General features: G+C 42.9%; 1 protein-coding gene across 1 annotated transcript in view; it reads left to right on the forward strand.

Moving 5' to 3' along the window:
• Nucleotides 1-1,584: 1,584 nt before the first annotated feature.
• Nucleotides 1,585-20,481, forward strand: part of LOC143421183 (collagen alpha-6(VI) chain-like) — a 76,251-nt gene continuing 57,354 nt past the window's right edge. Inside the window, exons 1-6 of the mRNA XM_076890357.1 lie at nt 1,585-1,736; nt 3,609-3,723; nt 8,914-8,975; nt 9,399-9,454; nt 12,526-12,622; nt 14,328-14,390. Of these exons, the coding sequence (XP_076746472.1) occupies nt 9,449-9,454; nt 12,526-12,622; nt 14,328-14,390 (166 nt within the window). The 5' untranslated portion in view covers nt 1,585-1,736; nt 3,609-3,723; nt 8,914-8,975; nt 9,399-9,448. The remainder of the gene's footprint in view (nt 1,737-3,608; nt 3,724-8,913; nt 8,976-9,398; nt 9,455-12,525; nt 12,623-14,327; nt 14,391-20,481) is intronic.

Raw genomic sequence — 20,481 nt, forward strand, 5'->3', positions numbered from 1 at the left:
GAAGGACATGTCCTGGTCAAAAATGACTCCAAGGTTCCTCACAGTGTTACTGGAGGCCAAGGTAATGCCATCCAGAGTAAGAATCTGGTTAGATACCATATTTCTAAGCTTTTCAGGGCCGAGTACAATAACCTCAGTTTGATCTGAATTAAGAAGCAGAAAGTTAGCGGCCATCCAGGTCTTTATGTCTTTAAGACATTCCTGCAGTTTAACTCATTGGTGTGTGTTATCTGGCTTCATGGACAGATAGAGCTGGGTGTCATCTGCATAGCAGTGTAAATGTATGCTATGTCTTCTAATGATACTGCCTAAGGGAAGCATGTATAATGTAAACAGAATTGGTCCTAGCACTGAACCCTGTGGAACTCCATAATTAACCTCAGTGTGTGAAGAGGACTCTCCATTTACATGCACAAACTGGAGTCTATTAGATAGATATGATACAAACCACTGCAGCACAGTACCTGTAATACCTACAGCATGTTCTAATCGCTCTAATAGGATATTATGGTCGACAGTATCGAACGCTGCACTGAGGTCTAGCAGGACAAGCACAGAGATGAGTCCACTGTCAGAGGCCATAAGAAGATCATTTGTAACCTTCACTAAAGCTGTTTCTGTGCTGTGCTGAGCTCTGAAACCTGACTGAAACTCTTCAAATAAACCTCTGCAGATGATCTGTTAGCTGTTTGACAACTACTCTTTCAAGGATGTTTGATATGATATGATATTGATATATCTACCACAGCATCGCAGGCAATACAACTTTATTTATAGCACATTTAAACATCAAAGTGCTTCACAACAAGGTTAGAATATAAGATATAGGAGTCCAAAAAACCCTAAAAAGTACAGATAAAATAAGCAATAAAACTTCAGAATATAATTTAAAAGAGAATTACTGAGTATAAATATAAGGTGGGGGTATTTATACAGTGGAGCATCAGTAGAAGATAAATACTATAGGATAAAATATAGGGGATGTGCACTAACTAGCTGAAAACACTCGGTCAAACAGCCAAGTTTTTAACAGCGTGTTAAATGAATAGATGGAATTAGAGGCGCGAATAGCAGCAGGAAGATTGTTCCAGAAGCTCGGGGCTGCCAGGACAAAAGCACGGTCACCTCTTAGCCGGGATCTAGGCTGCACTACGAGTCTCCCAGGGGTATAGGAGAGCTCTGGACTACTGCAGGACTTTGCTGGTAGATGACGCAGGCGAGCAGTTTGAGTCTAATGTCCAAAGTACCAAACAAAGAAAAGAGTAAACAAAAATCACAAAATAAGAAACTGAAAGGGCAGCTTTACTCTTACTTAAATGTAATTGGGAATAAACACTAAAACTAGAAACCGCTGAAGGGGACAGTGAGGGTGATCAGGCAGACAGCTGTGCACACAGCTGGCACAAATCAGGAGTAATGAGCAGGAACTCGATATTAAACAAACACGACTGATTTCACGAGGAGACAAAAGGACGAAACACAGAAAGTAAAATAACTAAATGGAAAGATAACATACACGTGACCAGACTAGATACAAGGAAACTTAAATGTCTTTAATGTCAGTAAAAATGTAAAATCTGCTCTTTCTTCTGTCAGAAGGCCGACAGCAGCTCCACAAACAGCTGGAAGCTCAAGAACCGAACACGACTCTGGATTTGTTTGTCTGACGGGGCACCCCGGGTGTCGACGGCACCAGACCAGCACCCAAAGGAGACCCCGGCAGCCCAGGGACACTGGTAAGACACATCCATACTCTGCATGTAAAACATGGAAGTAGTGACCATGACATCACCCACTGGTTGGTGGAGTAGTCCTTTGAAGCCACGACTTTATGGTCGAGTTTTAGGGGATCAGAGGTAACTGCACGAGAAGGTGTCTGCTGGTAAGGAGACTCGTTTTAGGAGCATCGGGTGGACATTAGACGAACTGCAGCTTTTGGGGGTCTCAGTTATTTATAGTGTTAAATGTTGGGGCTGAACTGTAAGGTTCATTTTTCTACATCCATCTGGATCAGTGATGGATGCTGGAGATGATTCTGGTGAGCTCATCAGACTTACGACATCTCGTTCATGCTGTTACATGAAGGCTGATTTGCAGTTACAAAGCACTTGGCCTCTTGTATAAACAGATTTGTTTAAGAGTTTCCTGATGTTTTTCATTTAGTTACATAACTGGTCTTGAGTATGTGAAGTATTGCGGTCTGACAGGGTTTTTATTCATGGGCCTTTTTGTTTGTTCTCAGTGTTTTTGGCAGCTTTCACAGAGTATTTGTAAAGCTCGTTGTACCAGTGTAGCATCAAACCTGTGTCATTAATCACTGATTGCTGGACCCTTTTGCTACTCCACATTCAGCTCGTGCACTGGGGGAGTGAACATTTAAGACATTCCCGGGCAAGCGGATCTATATAATCTCTCTCATTGGTTCTGGGTCTGCCGCCGGTGTTCCTCTCAGTTGAGCATTGTAACAGGGCGGCCCTTAGCGGCTGGAAACACAGTAAGATGGACCAAGGCAAGTGTAGTGGAACAATAAGTATTTATTTGCCTTACAGCTCCTTACAAACAATTCACTTGTCGAGCTTCTTCACAGCACATCAACCCTCTAATGACAGCCTTAAATATGTTCAGCTGTCACAGACTAAACCATTATTCCACTTTCAGGTAAATTCTTAAATCCCAACCTTCCACCACAGTATACATTATACCAGTTTGAATAAATACATAAATACATTTCACAAACCTTGGATTACCCCAGAAATTAAAGCCGTCCTCAAGCAGAAGAGGAGGGCCTTCAAATTTGGAGACAAGGAGGAGCTGGAAAGGGTGCAGAGAGAGCTGAGGGGACTGATAAGGAAAGGGAAGGACAGCTACAGGCAGAAGATGGACAACCAGCTTCGAGAGAACAACGTTGGTGAGGTCTGGAGGGGCCTCAGAGCCATCTCGAGGTGGGCAAACGAACTGAATCATTACTTCAACGGGTTTGATTCATCATGAGGCGGTCTCCAACCCTCACCCACCCCCACTGCTGCTGCTCCACCTCTGACACCTCCTCTACTCACCCTGCTCACTCCTCCCCACCCCCAACAACAGCAAGACTGTAAATAATGAACAGGCTGTCAACTTTAATTCAAATGCTCATTTTAAGTGCAGACTAAAACATATTGATCACATAATCCCAGCACACAATCCTGTCAATTAAAAGCACTAACAATTAAAGTTTTTTGGGTTTTGTCCCTGGATGTCTCTACAGTCCTGCAGGGACTGTAGAGACATCAGGCAGTCATTGGATTTTCATCCAAGTTTAAAAACTTATATTTATATTAATATAAATATATTATTTAATTATATTGAATTGTGTTTTTTTTCCAATTGCTTTTAAAGCTTTTGAAAATTGGAGGCTGTGCATGAAACTGTCTGACATCCCTGAACAGTTAATAAAACCTTTGATAAACCGAAGCTGAAAGTCTTCAGTCACATTTTAATCTGTTGCCTTAATCGCACAGATACAACTTTAAAGATTTTATAAGACCTTTTTTGTGACGCACAGGGTCGCTCTGGTTTACAACGCTGTTAATAAATACATTTGATTCATGTTTTTCTTTCTTGTGCAGGGTCGTAATGGAAGAAGAGCTCCCGGTGGTGAGAAGGTCTGTTACTGTGCACAGATATCTGACTCACCTGGTGAGAGAGGAACCCGAGAACCTCCCAGGTGCTGCTGGGCCACAGGTGAGTCCTATCGTGATGGTATGCTCATGTAACACTAACAAAGCGCTAATGAATGAATGCATATCAGGTATTAAGCTAAATATCGGGCTATTATTAATCAGAAGATGTAAGAACGGCTACTGGAGTTGATTGTCAATAATTAATAAATACAACACAAAAGCTTTTGCAGGTATCATGTATTTCAACAAAACAAAGAAAAAGCCAGTTGGGGTGCACAAACACAACTAAATAATCCTGTAGCTTATATTAAGCAATATAGGTTCTCAAATCAAAAAATGTTCCCCATAAATAACACACATCTGTATCAAAACGAGTCCGGCTCGCCATCCTTTTTAAACCCAAAAGGGTCACCTGGCCTGTATCAAATAAACAGGGTCAACAAGAAATCACAAAAATAATATTAAAATGTTAATGCCAGGTAAGCTAAATACAAGTTATTCTTGTTCCTGTGTACACAACTTATAAATAAAAAAACAACATATTTAACCAATTAGGTCGTTCCAGCTCATTGTGCACTTAGTCTCCCTGTGCGGCTCCAGTTATGTTTACAGTGTGTAGCCAGAAGTTAGTGTACAACAGGAAGAAACAGCTGTGGTGCCTGAAGCCTTCTCTCATCAAATTTCCCACGTGTGGGACTAATAAAGGTTATCTTATCTTATCTTATCTTATCTTATCTTATGGCTGTCAGTTATAAAGCACATACAAGACAGATGGACCGAAGAGGAATTCTGTTTGTCATGAACGAGCGAAGCGGTCGGTAACGGTAGCTGCTGTCTCCTCTCAGGCTGACGACACAGGAAACTCCATCTTCACGGTGCTGAGGAGGCCACAGGAGCCGGCTGCTGACCTGAGGAGGGTCAAGAGCTGTGCCGTCTGTTACGGTAACGACTGATGCTCATACCATGAGTAGTAAACACCACGATGCTTGTGCATCATGGTGTTTGGATGGTGCTAACTTTCACATCTTTAGTTTCACTGTTGTGTAATTTATTTGTAATAAAGCTGGCTGGTCATGGTGCTGGACAGCTCAGGGAGATCCAGGCCGATGAACATGTCGGTGCCCTGCAGCTGCTAAGCTCACACAGCTTTGCCATCAAAGACCGAGATGATCAGAAACTGGTCTGTAAAAGTAGATGACCGAGTTCAACGTGGAGTCAGTGATTTACTGAGCAGCATTTCAGCCAAATATCTGGTGTATGGATACATCATCCTCTCATTAATCTGTCTTCAGAGGGAAGATACTGCTGGAATTCTTTGCTTCAGATAAGAGCGAACGTCCTGGAAGTGTTCGTTTGTTGGTTTAGGCAGGCTGTTTCGTTTTTTGTAAATGTCCAGATTAGATTTGTGTCTTTTAAATATAAATCTAGCTGCTGGGCTGAGCGCCAACTTGATTTATATTTATCTTTAATATTTTCTGAGACGCATCAAGAATATCAGACAAACTCATCTGTGTTATTTTGCGTGTCGTCTGACTGCACTGACACCTGATCGCTGACAGGCTGTCGGTCAGGTGCGCTGTGTGGCTAAAGAACGGTTTCTCAGCACTACACACAGCCCTGAGAAACTTTCATGTGACCGTAGTTATTTAACTTCACTCTACAGAATTTATTTAAGGCATTTTGACTTTTAATTCTACGTTATAGTCCTACGTACACTTCTTCAGCAGGCAAACTGTGCTTTGTTCAGAATTGTCTGTATTTAATTAAATGTTGTGATTCTCAGGCTACGTCCACACGTACCCGGGTATTCTTGAAAACGCAGATTTTTCTATGCGTTTGCACCTTCTGTCCACACGTAAACGGCGTTCTCGGTCACTGAAAACGGAAATTTTTAAAAACTCCGGCCAGGGTGGATATTTTTGAAAACTCAGTTTTTGCGTTTACGTGTGGACGAGAAAAACGGAAAAAAACGCAGCGTCAAAGGTGTGCGCCTTTTGTGACGTCACACTGTGCGCCACGTTATTGTTTCGGTGAAATGAATTTCTACAATACTGTTAATTCTACTCTCTGCAGTGTTTAAATGCTTACATATACACACAGTTACTGTCCCTCCACACATACGACTCGGTTCTGCTTCTATGCCCCAGCTTTGTTTACTTTTTCCCACCGAGGCTTCTAGACTTCTGATTGGCCAACATTTCTGCACGGATAGGAATCTAGCGCCACCTGCTGCTTTGGCATGTTCATAGCAGCGTTTTCCTTCATTTCTGCGTTTATGTGTGGACGGGATTATTTTTTAAAACGAAAACGGAAAATCTGCGTTTTCAAAAATACCCGTGTACGTGTGGACGTAGCCGCAGAGTCAGCTTTTATTAACCAAGTCTGATAAATCTGATCAGCTTCTAAACCACACTTGTGTTCTCTTCAATAAGCGTGGCCGAGCTAGGATTGTTGGGGGGACATCATAGAGCTGCATTTTAAAAGCCTGTCATGGTTCTCAGTCACTAAAGTGTTAGCAGACAATAATTCAAATCATCGAGTCTGTGTGCTTCAATGGGACGATGCACCTCTGACTGTAAACTGATGTTGGCTGTTAAAATGTATCATCCAGAAAAATATTGTGATGACTCTTCTGCTCTGCGTTCAGTCAGGAGCAGGCGGGACGGACGAGCATCAACAACACTGAAGACAGGAGACAAGTCACAGTCAGGTAGAACGCACACACACACACACACACACACACACACACACACACACACACACACAGAGCTAACTGTGTTTTCCGTCCACCTGTAATAAAAATGAAGACTTTAAGCCTGAGTACAGTTCAGAGAAAACATCTTCCAGCTGTTGAAGCAGAAATGATCTATAGCAACAAAAACAGCCCTTGTATCAGGGTGTAAGCATGTTCAAGGTTCTTTATTTGTCACATGCATAGTTATACAAGTATAACACACAGTGAAATGTAGCCTGACACGCTCCTCAACATGTGCAAAAACTTGGGGGGAGGGGGGGCTGTAGAGGAAGAACATTATGTGTGTGTGTGTGTGTGTGTGTGTGTGTGTGTGTGTGTGAGTGTGTGTATATGTATACACACATTGCGTGAATGTGCAGTAGTAGCAGCAAGCAGGTGAATTCTGTACATTAATAAGAATAGACATCTGACTATTTTACAGGATAGACAATATCTGGAAGAGTCCTGTATAGAAAATCCTGAGGATCTTTGGAGAGACCCTGAACTTCTTCAGTTGTCGTAGGTGATACAGGCGCTGCCTAGCCTTTTTGGTCTGGACCTGAATGTGGGCAGCCCATGTCAGGTCTGAGGAGATGTGGACACCAAGATACTTGAAGGACTGCACCCTCTCCACTGGAGCTCCATTGATGATAATGGGCTTGTAGTCTCTGTGCTGACCCCTTCTGAAGTCCACCACCAGCTCCTTGGTGGTTCATCCCTGCTTGTGATGAAACACGACCTCTTTCACTGCACCGAATTGGCTGGTAAGCGACAACCAATCAAACGCTCCCTGATGGCATGAGGAGACTACTAGTGGTCAGTGTGAGAGGGGGATGGAAACAGATGACTGACGTAGAGCTGGCGGTGTGTTGTCATGTTGGGTAAAATGGTAAATGGCCTGCATTTGTACAGCGCTTTACTTAGTCCCTAAGGACCCAAAGCACTTTACACAACACTTATTAATATAAAGCACAGCATTGAGGCACTTCAGGTAATCTCTTCTTAACAGTGGACATCACATTTTGGGTTAACAAACAGTTCAACTGCAATATACAGATTGTACAACTTCAAAACATTTATCCAACAAATATCAGTCAACTCAAAACAGTCCTTCAAGTAGTTTGGACCTGGAGGTTGCTGTGGTCTGCTCTTAGATCCACTGGCCACTGAGCTCTTCCTATAGCGAATACCATCAATCAGCTCCAATTTATTCAGTTCTCTACGGAGAATTTCAGGAAGCTCTTCCATGGCTGTTGGGGGAACCTTTTCTCCTGACTCCAACTGGTGAATAACCTCCCGGAGAGTTGGATCGGTTCTCTGTTTTTGATAAATAGATATGGTGGAAATAACAGGAAGTCCATGGGAATCTTCTGAGTAATTCTCAGGAAGCACTGTGTTGATGGACAGGGATTCAACCAAACTATTCTCAGCTTGGGTCCTGACAGCTTTGGCAAATCGCATCAGCGACTTCAGCTGATATTTCATCATCACTGTTGCTGAGAGATGTTGTTGAGCAAACTGATTATTAGTGCCTCATCTTTCTGAGCAGGTTCAGGTTTTTGCTTGCCAGCTCGATACTGTATCTTGAACGAGAATGTAGAAATACAGCCAGCCAACGATGGCCGGTAGCATCCAACTTTGTTGATGTCTAGATATAGGTAAGAGGGTTGTTATCCGTGACCACTGTAAAATTTGCTCCATGCAAGTAATCATGAAATGTTTCTGTCACGCTCCACTTCAGTGCCAAAACTTCAAGCTTGTGAGCTGGGTAACGACTTTCACTGGATGACAATGCCCTACTGGCATAGGCTATCACCCTAAGTCTCCCCTCTTGCTCTTGGTAAAGGGCGGCGCCCAATCCAGAGGTACTGGCGTCAGTGTGGAGGATGTAAGGCAATGCCGGATCAGCAAAACCTAGAACTGGTGCAGTGCTAAGTTTGTCAATGAGAGTATCAAAAGCCAAGTGGCATTCAGGACTCCACCTGGAACCAAAGATTGCTTGGGATCAAACTGTGAGCTCTTAGAAGTCTCATTTCTGGAGCTTTCGTGAGTGGATGGGTATCCACATGTGAGGTTGTTGAGTGGCTTGGCCTGTAGTACCCAGCGAATCCCAAGCACGGAAACACATTTTGAGCCAGTGAGCGCTGTAAACGACCTTGGTCCCATATTCCTAATCACGTCCCTGTGGGATATATAAACTTCTATCTCTAACCACTTTTTTACTCTACTTCTCATCCAGGAAGCAAACACTAAAGGCTCATTCAGAGCAGCTGCACACACTTAGTCCTTCAGTCGTTTTTGGCCGAGTAGACAGAGTTCTCATGAATAATGATCCTTGGCATCAGTTATGTGTTTAACTCCAGCGTAGTGTAGCTGTTGGACTTGGCTCATAAAGAGACTTCCAGAGAAATTCACTGGAGCTGTGTGTGTGTGTGTGTACGCAACTTTAAATATTGTCATTCATTCATATTGATGACAAGGATATACACTCGTAATCAGGCATTAATGTTGCTGCAGGGAGCCGGGGGAACGGCGGCGAACCAGGACCCAAAGGAATGCCTGGTTTTCCAGGATCTCAGGTGAGTGCGTCACTTCACCGGTGCAGATAAGCCTATAGTGACTGATTTAAACAGTATCACTGCTCATGATGTTAACAGAGTGTGAGCTGTTCCTCCTGCAGGGTAAACATAGACCAGTTGGGGAACCAGGGCCAGCTGGAGGTCGTGACATCACTTCCTATGGCACCCAGCTGTAAAAGTGACTGTGTTTGTAGGTTTTTCAAATTGAATATTGTTGCATCGGACTCTCTTCAGTCAGAAAGTGGTTTCTGTATCTTCATCTAAATGACGTCGAACTACTTCCTGTTCCTTTACAACAGAGAAAGCCAACAGCACATAACGCTCCCTGTATCTCAAGTTCCCAGTTTATTATTCCGTTCACACATATTAACATATGAGAGCAGATGGTTCGTAAATGTTTTGACCAATCTGTTGTTGTTTCAGGGCCAACCAGGAGATCCAGGTGTAATTCTGGATCACAGGGACCCAGAGCAATGCTGGTAGGGAATTTAACGTCTCATTTAATGGTTTTTCTTTATTTTCACAACTATTTACATTGTAGATTCTCATCAAAAATACGAGTGCACACTCATATGGAATTATTTAGTAAACAAAACAGTGTGAAATAACTCAAAACATGTTTGATAATGTAGACTATTCATAATTTCCACTCTTTGCTGTGATTACTGCTTCGCTCACTCTTGTCATTCTCTCGGTGAGCTTCATGAGGTCGTCTCCTGAAATGGTTTCCAACAGTCTTGAAGGAGTTCCCAGAGATGCTGAGCTCTTGTTGGCCCTTTGCGATCACTCAGCGATCAGATTTGGACTCATCAGACCAAAGCACAGATGTCCACTGGTCTAATGTCCATTCTTTGTATTTCTTGGTCCAAACAAATCTTTAGTCGTGGTTTCTCAGCAGCTATTTGACCATAAAGGCCTGATTCACACAGTCTCCTCTGAACTTGTAGAGATTTGTCTGCTACTGGAGCTCTGTGTGGCATCTATCTGGGCTCTAATCTGAGGCTGGTGGCTCGGATGAGTTTACCCTCAGCAGCAGAGGAGACTCTGGGGCTTCCTGTCCTGGGGCGTCCAAAGTTCAAAGTTTTTTATTCAAAATATTTAATTGAATATTTTATGGATATAGTTTACACAGACAAAAAGAAGACTGAAAACACAAACTGTTTATATCTGTGAAGGTTCTCAGTCATCCAGGTCATCGTAGTCAAAGGAGCTACCTTGCCTTCAAGACTTTGAAAAGGACAAAATCATTGACCGCCTTACATATCACCGCCTTTACCCAGGGGATGCCATACCCTGCATCTATGGACTTCCTAAGATCCACAAGGAAGCTGTCCCACTCAGACCCATAGTCAGTAGCATAAACTCAGCCACTTATAACATTGCTAAACACCTTGCTACCATCCTTGCTCCTCTCGTGGGGAACACCCCACCCCACATCAAGAACTCCACCGACTTCACCGACAAGGTCCAGAAACTTACCCTGGATCCAGATGAAACCATGGTGTCCTTTGATGTAGTCTCTCTCTTCACCTGCATACCCACCACGGAGGCCGTGGAGACCGTCAGAAAACAACTACAAGAAGACAGCTCCTTGGAGGACAGGACCAACTTCAACCCCGATCAGATCTGCACACTGTTAGACCTCTGCCTCACCACTACATATTTCAAGTACAACGAAAGCTTCTACAGACAAAAACATGGCTGTGCCATGGACTCCCCCGTGTCACCTATTGTAGCCAACCTTTACATGGAGGAAGTGGAAAGGAAGGCTCTTGGCTCTTTCAAAGGAAGAGTACCCAGCCACTGGTACAGATATGTGGACGACACCTGGGTCAAAATCAAGACACAAGAAGTGGAATCCTTCACTGCGCACATTAACGCTGTGGATAAAAACATCAAGTTCACCAGGGAAGACACAAAGGACGACTGTCTGCCTTTCCTGGACTGCGCTGTGCACATTGAAGAGAACGGCAACATCGAAGTTTACAGGAAGCCCACACACACGGACCAGTACCTCCTCTTTGACTCCCATCACCCTCTGGAACACAAACTTGGAGTAATCAGGACCCTACACCACCGGGCAGAACATGTTCCCTCTAAGCCTGAAGGGGAAAAGAAGGAACACACACATGTAAAGGAAGCACTCAAAACCTGCGGCTATCCTAAATGGGTGTTCTTAAAGTCAGCAAAGAGGCACAGAAAAGAAGACCAGACACCAGCGAGGGAGGATAAGAAGGACAGACGCAACAACATTGTCATCCCCTATGTAGCCGGTGTATCAGAGAAACTCAGGAGAGTTTTCTCCAAGCACGACATCCCGGTGTATTTCAGACCCAGCAACACGCTCAGAGAGAAACTGGTTCACCCGAAAGACAAAACGCCAAAACACAGACTTAACAATGTGGTGTATGCTGTACAGTGCAGCGAGGAATGCTCAGACCTCTACATTGGAGAGACCAAACAGCCACTTCACAAGCGCATGGCACAACACAGAAGAGCCACCTCCACAGGACAAGACTCAGCAGTCCATCTGCATCTTAAGGTCAAAGGTCACTCTTTCGAGGATGCCAATGTTTCACATTTTTTCTCGGATGGTGAAGCGTCTTCAAGCAACTTAAAGAAGTCCACACGCTTTTCTTTCCAAGCTCCTTAGACTGCGCTGTGATAAGTGAATATGTTTCTGCTTCACACAGCTTGTTCACACGGTACGTACGTCTCCTCTTAGTGAGAACAAACATGGTGAGCACAGTGCAAAGACTTTGTCCACAGATGCCGACTGACTGAGATCATCGGGACAAGAGTAACATATTTGCACCTTTTTATCTGAAACTGTTGTTTTGGACGGATGTCTCCAACTGCTTGTAGGATTTTACTGAGTAACAGAAGTCATTTGTAACTAGAACGTTCCTGCGATTAATCAGGCGATGGAGGCGAGTTTGGCTTAACAGCGGCTGATAAACTCCAATGTTTCATCTGAGATTTAGAAAAAGAAAGCACAAGTGTCACTGAAGAGACGAAGCATCATAAACCATGTTTTAGTGATAAAAAGTGAGGAGTGTCTCTGACATGATCAGTGTGGAGTGGATCTGAGTGAGAAAGTGAGGGATGGTACACACACCTTGGCTAGGAACTTCTTAATCAAAAGTTAGACCCACCCTTAATCACACCCTTTCTATCAATCTTTCATTAAAGGTCATCATCCCCTTTTTAAACTCTTCTCAGCACATGATGTGAGGGCCTTTTTCCCAGCCTGTTTGGCCTGCAAGCACAAAGTCGTTCCAGCTCATTGTGCACTTAGTCTCCCTGTGCGGCTCCAGTTATGTTTACAGTGTGTAGCCAGAAGTTAGTGTACAACAGGAAGAAACAGCTGTGGTGCCTGAAGCCTTCTCTCATGGCTGTCAGTTATAAAGCACATACAAGACCGAAGAGGGAAAGTTTAATAAAACATCATTTTCTTTAAGCTGCTTGTCGTCTTCCTTCAGTCGTTGAGGAATCTGTTTGTCATGAACGAGCGAAGCGGTCGGTAACGGTAGCTGCTGTCTCCTCTCAGGCTGACGACACAGGAAACTCCATCTTCACGGTGCTGAGGAGGCCACAGGAGCCGGCTGCTGACCTGAGGAGGGTCAAGAGCTGTGCCGTCTGTTACGGTAACGACTGATGCTCATACCATGAGTAGTAAACACCACGATGCTTGTGCATCATGGTGTTTGGATGGTGCTAACTTTCACATCTTTAGTTTCACTGTTGTGTAATTTATTTGTAATAAAGCTGGCTGGTCATGGTGCTGGACAGCTCAGGGAGATCCAGGCCGATGAACATGTCGGTGCCCTGCAGCTGCTAAGCTCACACAGCTTTGCCATCAAAGACCGAGATGATCAGAAACTGGTCTGTAAAAGTAGATGACCGAGTTCAACGTGGAGTCAGTGATTTACTGAGCAGCATTTCAGCCAAATATCTGGTGTATGGATACATCATCCTCTCATTAATCTGTCTTCAGAGGGAAGATACTGCTGGAATTCTTTGCTTCAGATAAGAGCGAACGTCCTGGAAGTGTTCGTTTGTTGGTTTAGGCAGGCTGTTTCGTTTTTTGTAAATGTCCAGATTAGATTTGTGTCTTTTAAATATAAATCTAGCTGCTGGGCTGAGCGCCAACTTGATTTATATTTATCTTTAATATTTTCTGAGACGCATCAAGAATATCAGACAAACTCATCTGTGTTATTTTGCGTGTCGTCTGACTGCACTGACACCTGATCGCTGACAGGCTGTCGGTCAGGTGCGCTGTGTGGCTAAAGAACGGTTTCTCAGCACTACACACAGCCCTGAGAAACTTTCATGTGACCGTAGTTATTTAACTTCACTCTACAGAATTTATTTAAGGCATTTTGACTTTTAATTCTACGTTATAGTCCTACGTACACTTCTTCAGCAGGCAAACTGTGCTTTGTTCAGAATTGTCTGTATTTAATTAAATGTTGTGATTCTCAGGCTACGTCCACACGTACCCGGGTATTCTTGAAAACGCAGATTTTTCTATGCGTTTGCACCTTCTGTCCACACGTAAACGGCGTTCTCGGTCACTGAAAACGGAGATTTTTAAAAACTCCGGCCAGGGTGGATATTTTTGAAAACTCAGTTTTTGCGTTTACGTGTGGACGAGAAAAACGGAAAAAAACGCAGCGTCAAAGGTGTGCGCCTTTTGTGACGTCACACTGTGCGCCACGTTATTGTTTCGGTGAAATGAATTTCTACAATACTGTTAATTCTACTCTCTGCAGTGTTTAAATGCTTACATATACACACAGTTACTGTCCGTCCACACATACGACTCGGTTCTGCTTCTATGCCCCAGCTTTGTTTACTTTTTCCCACCGAGGCTTCTAGACTTCTGATTGGCCAACATTTCTGCACGGATAGGAATATAGCGCCACCTGCTGCTTTGGCATGTTCATAGCAGCGTTTTCCTTCATTTCTGCCTTTATGTGTGGACGGGATTATTTTTTAAAACGAAAACGGAAAATCTGCGTTTTCAAAAATACCCGTGTACGTGTGGACGTAGCCGCAGAGTCAGCTTTTATTAACCAAGTCTGATAAATCTGATCAGCTTCTAAACCACACTTGTGTTCTCTTCAATAAGCGTGGCCGAGCTAGGATTGTTGGGGGGACATCATAGAGCTGCATTTTAAAAGCCTGTCATGGTTCTCAGTCACTAAAGTGTTAGCAGACAATAATTCAAATCATCGAGTCTGTGTGCTTCAATGGGACGATGCACCTCTGACTGTAAACTGATGTTGGCTGTTAAAATGTATCATCCAGAAAAATATTGTGATGACTCTTCTGCTCTGCGTTCAGTCAGGAGCAGGCGGGACGGACGAGCATCAACAACACTGAAGACAGGAGACAAGTCACAGTCAGGTAGAACGCGCACACACACACGCACGCACGCACAGCGCACACACACACGCACGCACGCACGCACGCACGCACACACACACACACACACACACACACTGTATCAGTATTGTGGTTACTGGCTCCTCGGTGTGTCTGAATGCTGGGATGTGTGGGCTGCTTGTTCCTCCTGTGTGATTCAGGGTCTGGTCTTTCTATAAGCGAGGTCATTAATGCAGCCGTGCTGAGGCATGTTTGGATACTTTTAGTGAAGCAGACACGGAGCTGACTGCAGCCAGCAGCGCTCTCTCACAAAGCATCCATCATGACAGTTCAGCATGATAACAGCAGCACAGAGCAACATAAATTTCTGTGACAACCTGTGTGGTCACTAGCAGTAGAAAGTGGAGGCTGTGGAGATGGTGTCTGTCACCTGAATCCAAACTGGAAGCTGGTTCCACAGAAGAGGGGCCTGAAAACCGAAGGCTCTGCCTCCCATTCTACTTTTAAATACTCTATTTTGAATTTAAAATAATTATAAAATTTAACGTGATATGGTGATATTTACATTGATGCATGTGTTTGATAGTAAAACGAGACCTGTACGGGGAGCGGGCTGGGCCCGGGTCTGAACTGAGCTCCTGAGTGTTCTCGAAACTAAATCAGTTTGTCAGCTGGTCATGATTCACGAATGCCTCCCACTGCATCATGTGACACGGTGTGAGGCACATTCACTGTCTCACTAAAGAAACACAATCATACTTGTACGTGTAATCATCCCACTTGGAGGGATTATGAAGTGGGAGTTTTCACCATAGTTGAATCTGTCCAACTTTCATTGTTTTATTCTGGGAAACATGAACCCAGCAGCCGCCGCCGCCAGGGTCTCATAATGCTTTAGTTTTGGCGCATGAACAGAAACCGTGAGCGAGTTTCTTACTGGAGGACATGGACCTTTGGAGTCTTTTTAACATCTGCTGATGTTCTGAGCTGAAACTTGTGCATCGGGCTCTGCTCTGTTATGATGGGAGGATGTGACTCTCGCTGGCTCAGTTTTTGCATCTGGCCTGTGTTATATTCACAGAGCATCAGCTGATGGCACGGACATACAGACATGTTGTGTTCTTTAATTTTCTGCTGCTTTAATAACCCTCCTGCCTTCTTGGGACCTTTTTGTGCCACTTACATGTGTTAAATAATTAGAATCTAAAAAAAGCTCCAGGTACAAACTCAGCGACAGTTCGAGAGGCACCGATGACAGTTTGTCCTGGAGCATACATCGAGATGCCAAATTAGGAAAGACCTCGTCGTCCCGGCAGTCGCCTGAGAGCAGATGAGCCGAGCAGGTGCGATGGAGGCTTTCGTGTACATGTTGAGTGTGTTTGGGGGAAGCGGAGACGTCCCTGCAGACACGCCACTCCTCCGCTCACATCTGATTTATTTTTTCCTGTTTATCTGCTCTCGGGCAGGACGCTGGCCTCGCAGCAGGAAGCTCCTTTGGTTTTGTGTATTTTCTGTGTACACATGTGAGACTGATGGATCAGCAGCAGCTTTGGAAGGTGAAGCAAAAACTGAAAAGTGGTTATGCAGTGCCCCGTCTGATGGATTCATCCTCACATGAATGGAAATCTCGTCAGTGCGCCATAATCTGTACTTTTTTGATTGATTGATTGGTAATTTATTTCAACATGTGAACAATATACAAGTACATTTAGAAAAGAAATGAGAGAAAAAAAAATATACTATACAAATTACATACAAAAAACCATTCTGATTAATTTACATGTTGAAAGGGAGTGGGAAGAAGTATACACTTATTTAATCCCACCCCTGTCCCATAAATTATCAGTGAATATTTAGTCAGCTTCCTTACTGATATAATTTGTAATAAAAATAGTGAACAGATTTCTGATATACTATAATATCACATCATGAATTTTTTGTTTGTTTGTTTTTAAATAGAGACATTCACTTAATTTAAATATTTTCCTTTTCTTTATAGATCGAGAAGATCATATTTTTATAACTCTTTTTGAACAGTTTTATGTTTGGACATTGCTTTAATTCCATATTCAGTTTGTTCCATAGTTTCACTCCTTGAACAGAAACACAAAAGCCTTTTCTTGTAGTACGGACCTTCATTGTTTTGAAGTTACAAAAACCCCTTAAATTATAACTTCCTTCTTTCAAAAAAAACATACTCTGAATATTACCTGGCAGTTCTTTATTTTTTGCTTTGAATAGAATTTGTGCTGTTTGGAATTTCACTATATCGTCAATTTTCAATATTTCAGACTGCAAAAATAGTGAGTTTGTATGTTCCCTATAACCTGCATTGTGGATGATTCGAATTGCTTTCTTTTGAAGAGTAAAAAGTGAATGTAATGTGGTTTTATAGTTATTGCCCCAGACCTCTGCACAATAGCTTAAGTATGGTGAAACCAGTGAACAGTAGAGAATATGAAGTGATGTTCTGTCGAATACCTGTTTTGCCTTGTTTAGTACTGCAATGCTTCGTGATACGTTGGCATGAATATATCTTACGTGAGCTCTCCAGTTAAGTTTTTCATCTATTATTACCCCCAGAAATTTATTTTCACTGACTCTTTCAATATCAACACCATTTATTTGAATCTTTGCATTTGTATTTAAACTACTATTTCCAAATAACACAAGTTTAGATTTATTCAAATTTAATGATAATTTGTTTTTATCAAGCCAGAACTTCACTTTACTTATTTCATTAGTCATATCCTCCAATAAATTCTGCAGATCATCACCAGAGCAAAAAATGTTTGTATCGTCAGCAAAGAGAACCATTTTTAATACTTTGGACACTTTACAGATGTCGTTAATGTACAAGTTGAAGAATTTTGGACCCAAAACTGACCCTTGGGGTACACCACAAGCAATGTCCATACATAAGGAGCAACCACCATTTAATTTCACAAAGTGCTTCCTGTCACTTGAATAACTCCGGACCCAATCTAAAGCGACCCCTCTGACACCATAACGTTCCAGTTTTCTTATTAATATATCCTGATCTATGGTGTCAAATGCCTTTGTCAAGTCTATGAATAACCCAGCCACATATTGCTTTTTGTCTATGGAATTTGTGATGTATTCTATTGAATCTAATAGTGCCGATGATGTTGATCTGCTTGATCTGAATCCGTACTGACTCTCAGTGAGTAGTTTATGTTTATCTATAAATTTTTCCAGTCTGTTTTTAAACAGTTTTTCAAGAACTTTTGAGAATTGAGGTAGTAAAGAGACAGGCCTGTAGTTTGTGAAATGGTGTTTGTTTCCAGATTTGTATAGAGGTATAACTTTTGCTATTTTCATTCTGTCTGGAAATCGACCAGTTTGAAATGATAAATTACAGATGTATGTAAATGGTTTTATAATAGCCTCAATGACTCTTTTAACCACTATCATATCAATATCATTACAATCCAAAGATTTGTGATTTTTACATTTTTTGACAATTTCAAGAACTTCATTTTCATCAACGGCTGTGAGAAACATAGAATATGGATTTCTGTCAATCAGTGTATCGGGTTTTTCCTGTGCTTTCCCAGGATGAGTGATTGTTCTTGCTAAATTTGGTCCAGCAGTTACAAAGAATTCATTGAGACTATTTGGCTGTGAAAATGCAAACAAACAAGTCAAAAGTGGTTTTCTCACATTAAAAAGTGCTGAAAAAGCTGCTCCAGTGTTCAAAAGGAAAACATAAAAAGCATCTGCAAATACAGGATTTAGTTTCAGTCAGTTTCCAGCAACCTGAAACACAGAAGGCTCCCAATGAAGAGCTCTGTGTCTGTAGCTCCTCATCACATGTCAGTGTTCATGTGGTCCTAGATTAGAACCAGGCCCGCATGGTTCTGTGGACGGTCTTGCAGTCCTCCCCTGCAACAGAAATGTAATTTCTGGTGAAATGCCTGCGTTCGAGTAAAACACAAAAATCAAATGATACTTCAGCACTTTCATGTTTTTACTGCCTGGGACAAACACATGCATTTTAAATACTAACCATTCGCCCTGAAATCCGCTGCTATGGCACTGCATCAATATCCACACCAGCCGCCTGATTCACATCTTTGTCTTAGTGTTTACGTCTGAACTTAAAACGCACAAAGCAAAGTTGAAAACCAGCAGACGACTCTACAAACACGAACAGGTAGAAACGGAGGCTGCGTGCTCGTCGCTCTGGCTGCGGGCTCGGGTCAGCGTGCGCTCAGCTCTAACACCAGTCTGGGTTCTTGGCTAGCTTAGCGTTAGCATGCTGTCTGTGCAGACACTTGCAAAGACCAAAGCTGTGTTAGCAGCTTCTGTCCAATTTTACTGTCACACTCTTGTCCTGTTGTGCAATAAAAATAAAAGTAACGTCCACATCTCCGCTCTTCAAAAGCTGTATTGCTGTAGTGCTCCATTGTCTGCCTTCCAGTCGATTGCACAGGAAGAAAAATGTCACGGTGCGACCCAGTACCAAGACATTTTAGTTTTATTTTGTTGATTATTGTATTTTTTCTCCATGTTTCCTGTTTTATTTTGAAGGAGTCTTGTGTTCTTTGTTCAATGTATTTAGTTTCACTTCCCCTGTCCTGTCATTAGGTTCGTGTCAGTTTCCTGTTACTAACATAATCACTTCCTGGTTTTGAACCACCTTCAGCACAGAGACCGAATCAGCCCAGACTCCTGCTGCTGTCTCTGGCTGCACCGACCTGATGTTTGAGCCAGTTTATGTCCTCGGTGCATTAACAACACTCCGTAATTTATGTTGTTTGTTTTCAGTGGCGACTACCGATATCAGATTTTAGCCCCGGTGAGAATTCTGCGAAACCACAAATATTTTTAAGTAACAGAGCTTTGGTTGGTTTCCTAACTCTGAACAAAAACATGCTGAGGGATTTTAGTTTTATGGAGTTCTCCTCTTTGGACCCTCACTGCCCTCTTTTCAGGCTCCATTAACATTCGTTCAGCTTTAGAGGCACTTTCAGTAAATTAAGCTAATGCGAGACGCCTCGTCAGAGCTGCCAGACACGAGGGGGGGATTTTTTTTATGATTATAACTCTGTGGGTAACACCAGTCTGCTGGTTAGCTAACGTGTGCTTACAATGCTTCCTTTGTGTTTGTATCACTGTTACAGCTGTGCATATTTTTATTTTCACATCTCCAAACTCTCAAATAAGAGGAGAAACATGCATAAAACGAATCCCAGGCGTTTGGGCTCTGAATATTCAGTTTTAAATCTGACCACACCTCGTCGCAGATGTCAGCTGGTCAGGGTAGAGTAGGTGGTCAAGTCTCTGGGCCACCTGCAAGGTGATGAGCCCACTAGGAATAGCCAGGCCTCGCCAGCTTTCAGAACAGAAGAAAAGGCTCAGATGAGGTGAAACAGTCGGGTTTCCTTCAGTTCAGAGTTTAAGATTCAGATACGAAGGACTGAGAGGCTGCAGGAAGAGCCGGAGAAAGGTCATTTGTGAGCAGAGATGGGCAGTAACGTGTTACTGTAATCCGATTACTTTTTTTGACTAACGAGTAAAGTAAGGGATTACTATTGCAAAAACGGTAATTAGATTACCGTTACTTTCCCGTAGGAACGCTGCGTTACTGCGTTACTAAAACCGTGATTTTTTGCGAGAATGTCTCATGACAGTGACGTAAGCGAGTGCGACGTTCGCGACAACAGCTGTGTGCAGATCAACAATGGATCATATATCAAGTGCAGAGAGAGTATGAGCGTGCAGTGTTTAAAGCGTGGAAGTACTGACCTTACTTTGAGTTTGATTCCATAAAAAGTGACAAAAACATTAGTGTCCGCTGTGCGTGGGAAGAAAACTTCTTTTTACAGCAAAAAAACCCCTAAACTTCCAACAAGCACCGAGTAGCTACGACGTAATGGGAAACTCACAGAGAAACTCGCGGATTCTTCCACTGACCGCAGCACACCTGCACCAGGGTAAACCTCCGCCTACCCCACTCCTGCTTTACAGGTGAAAATAGAGCAACAGGACCGCTGAGTCTTTGACTTTATTTATTTTAGTAGTAGTATTTATTTATTGTCATTGTCAAGAACAATGAAATTGCGTTTGGGGCTTCCATACAACCCAA

The sequence above is a fragment of the Maylandia zebra genome, linkage group LG11, assembly GCF_041146795.1.
Source record: "Maylandia zebra isolate NMK-2024a linkage group LG11, Mzebra_GT3a, whole genome shotgun sequence".
Classification (NCBI taxonomy): Eukaryota; Metazoa; Chordata; class Actinopteri; order Cichliformes; family Cichlidae; genus Maylandia; species Maylandia zebra.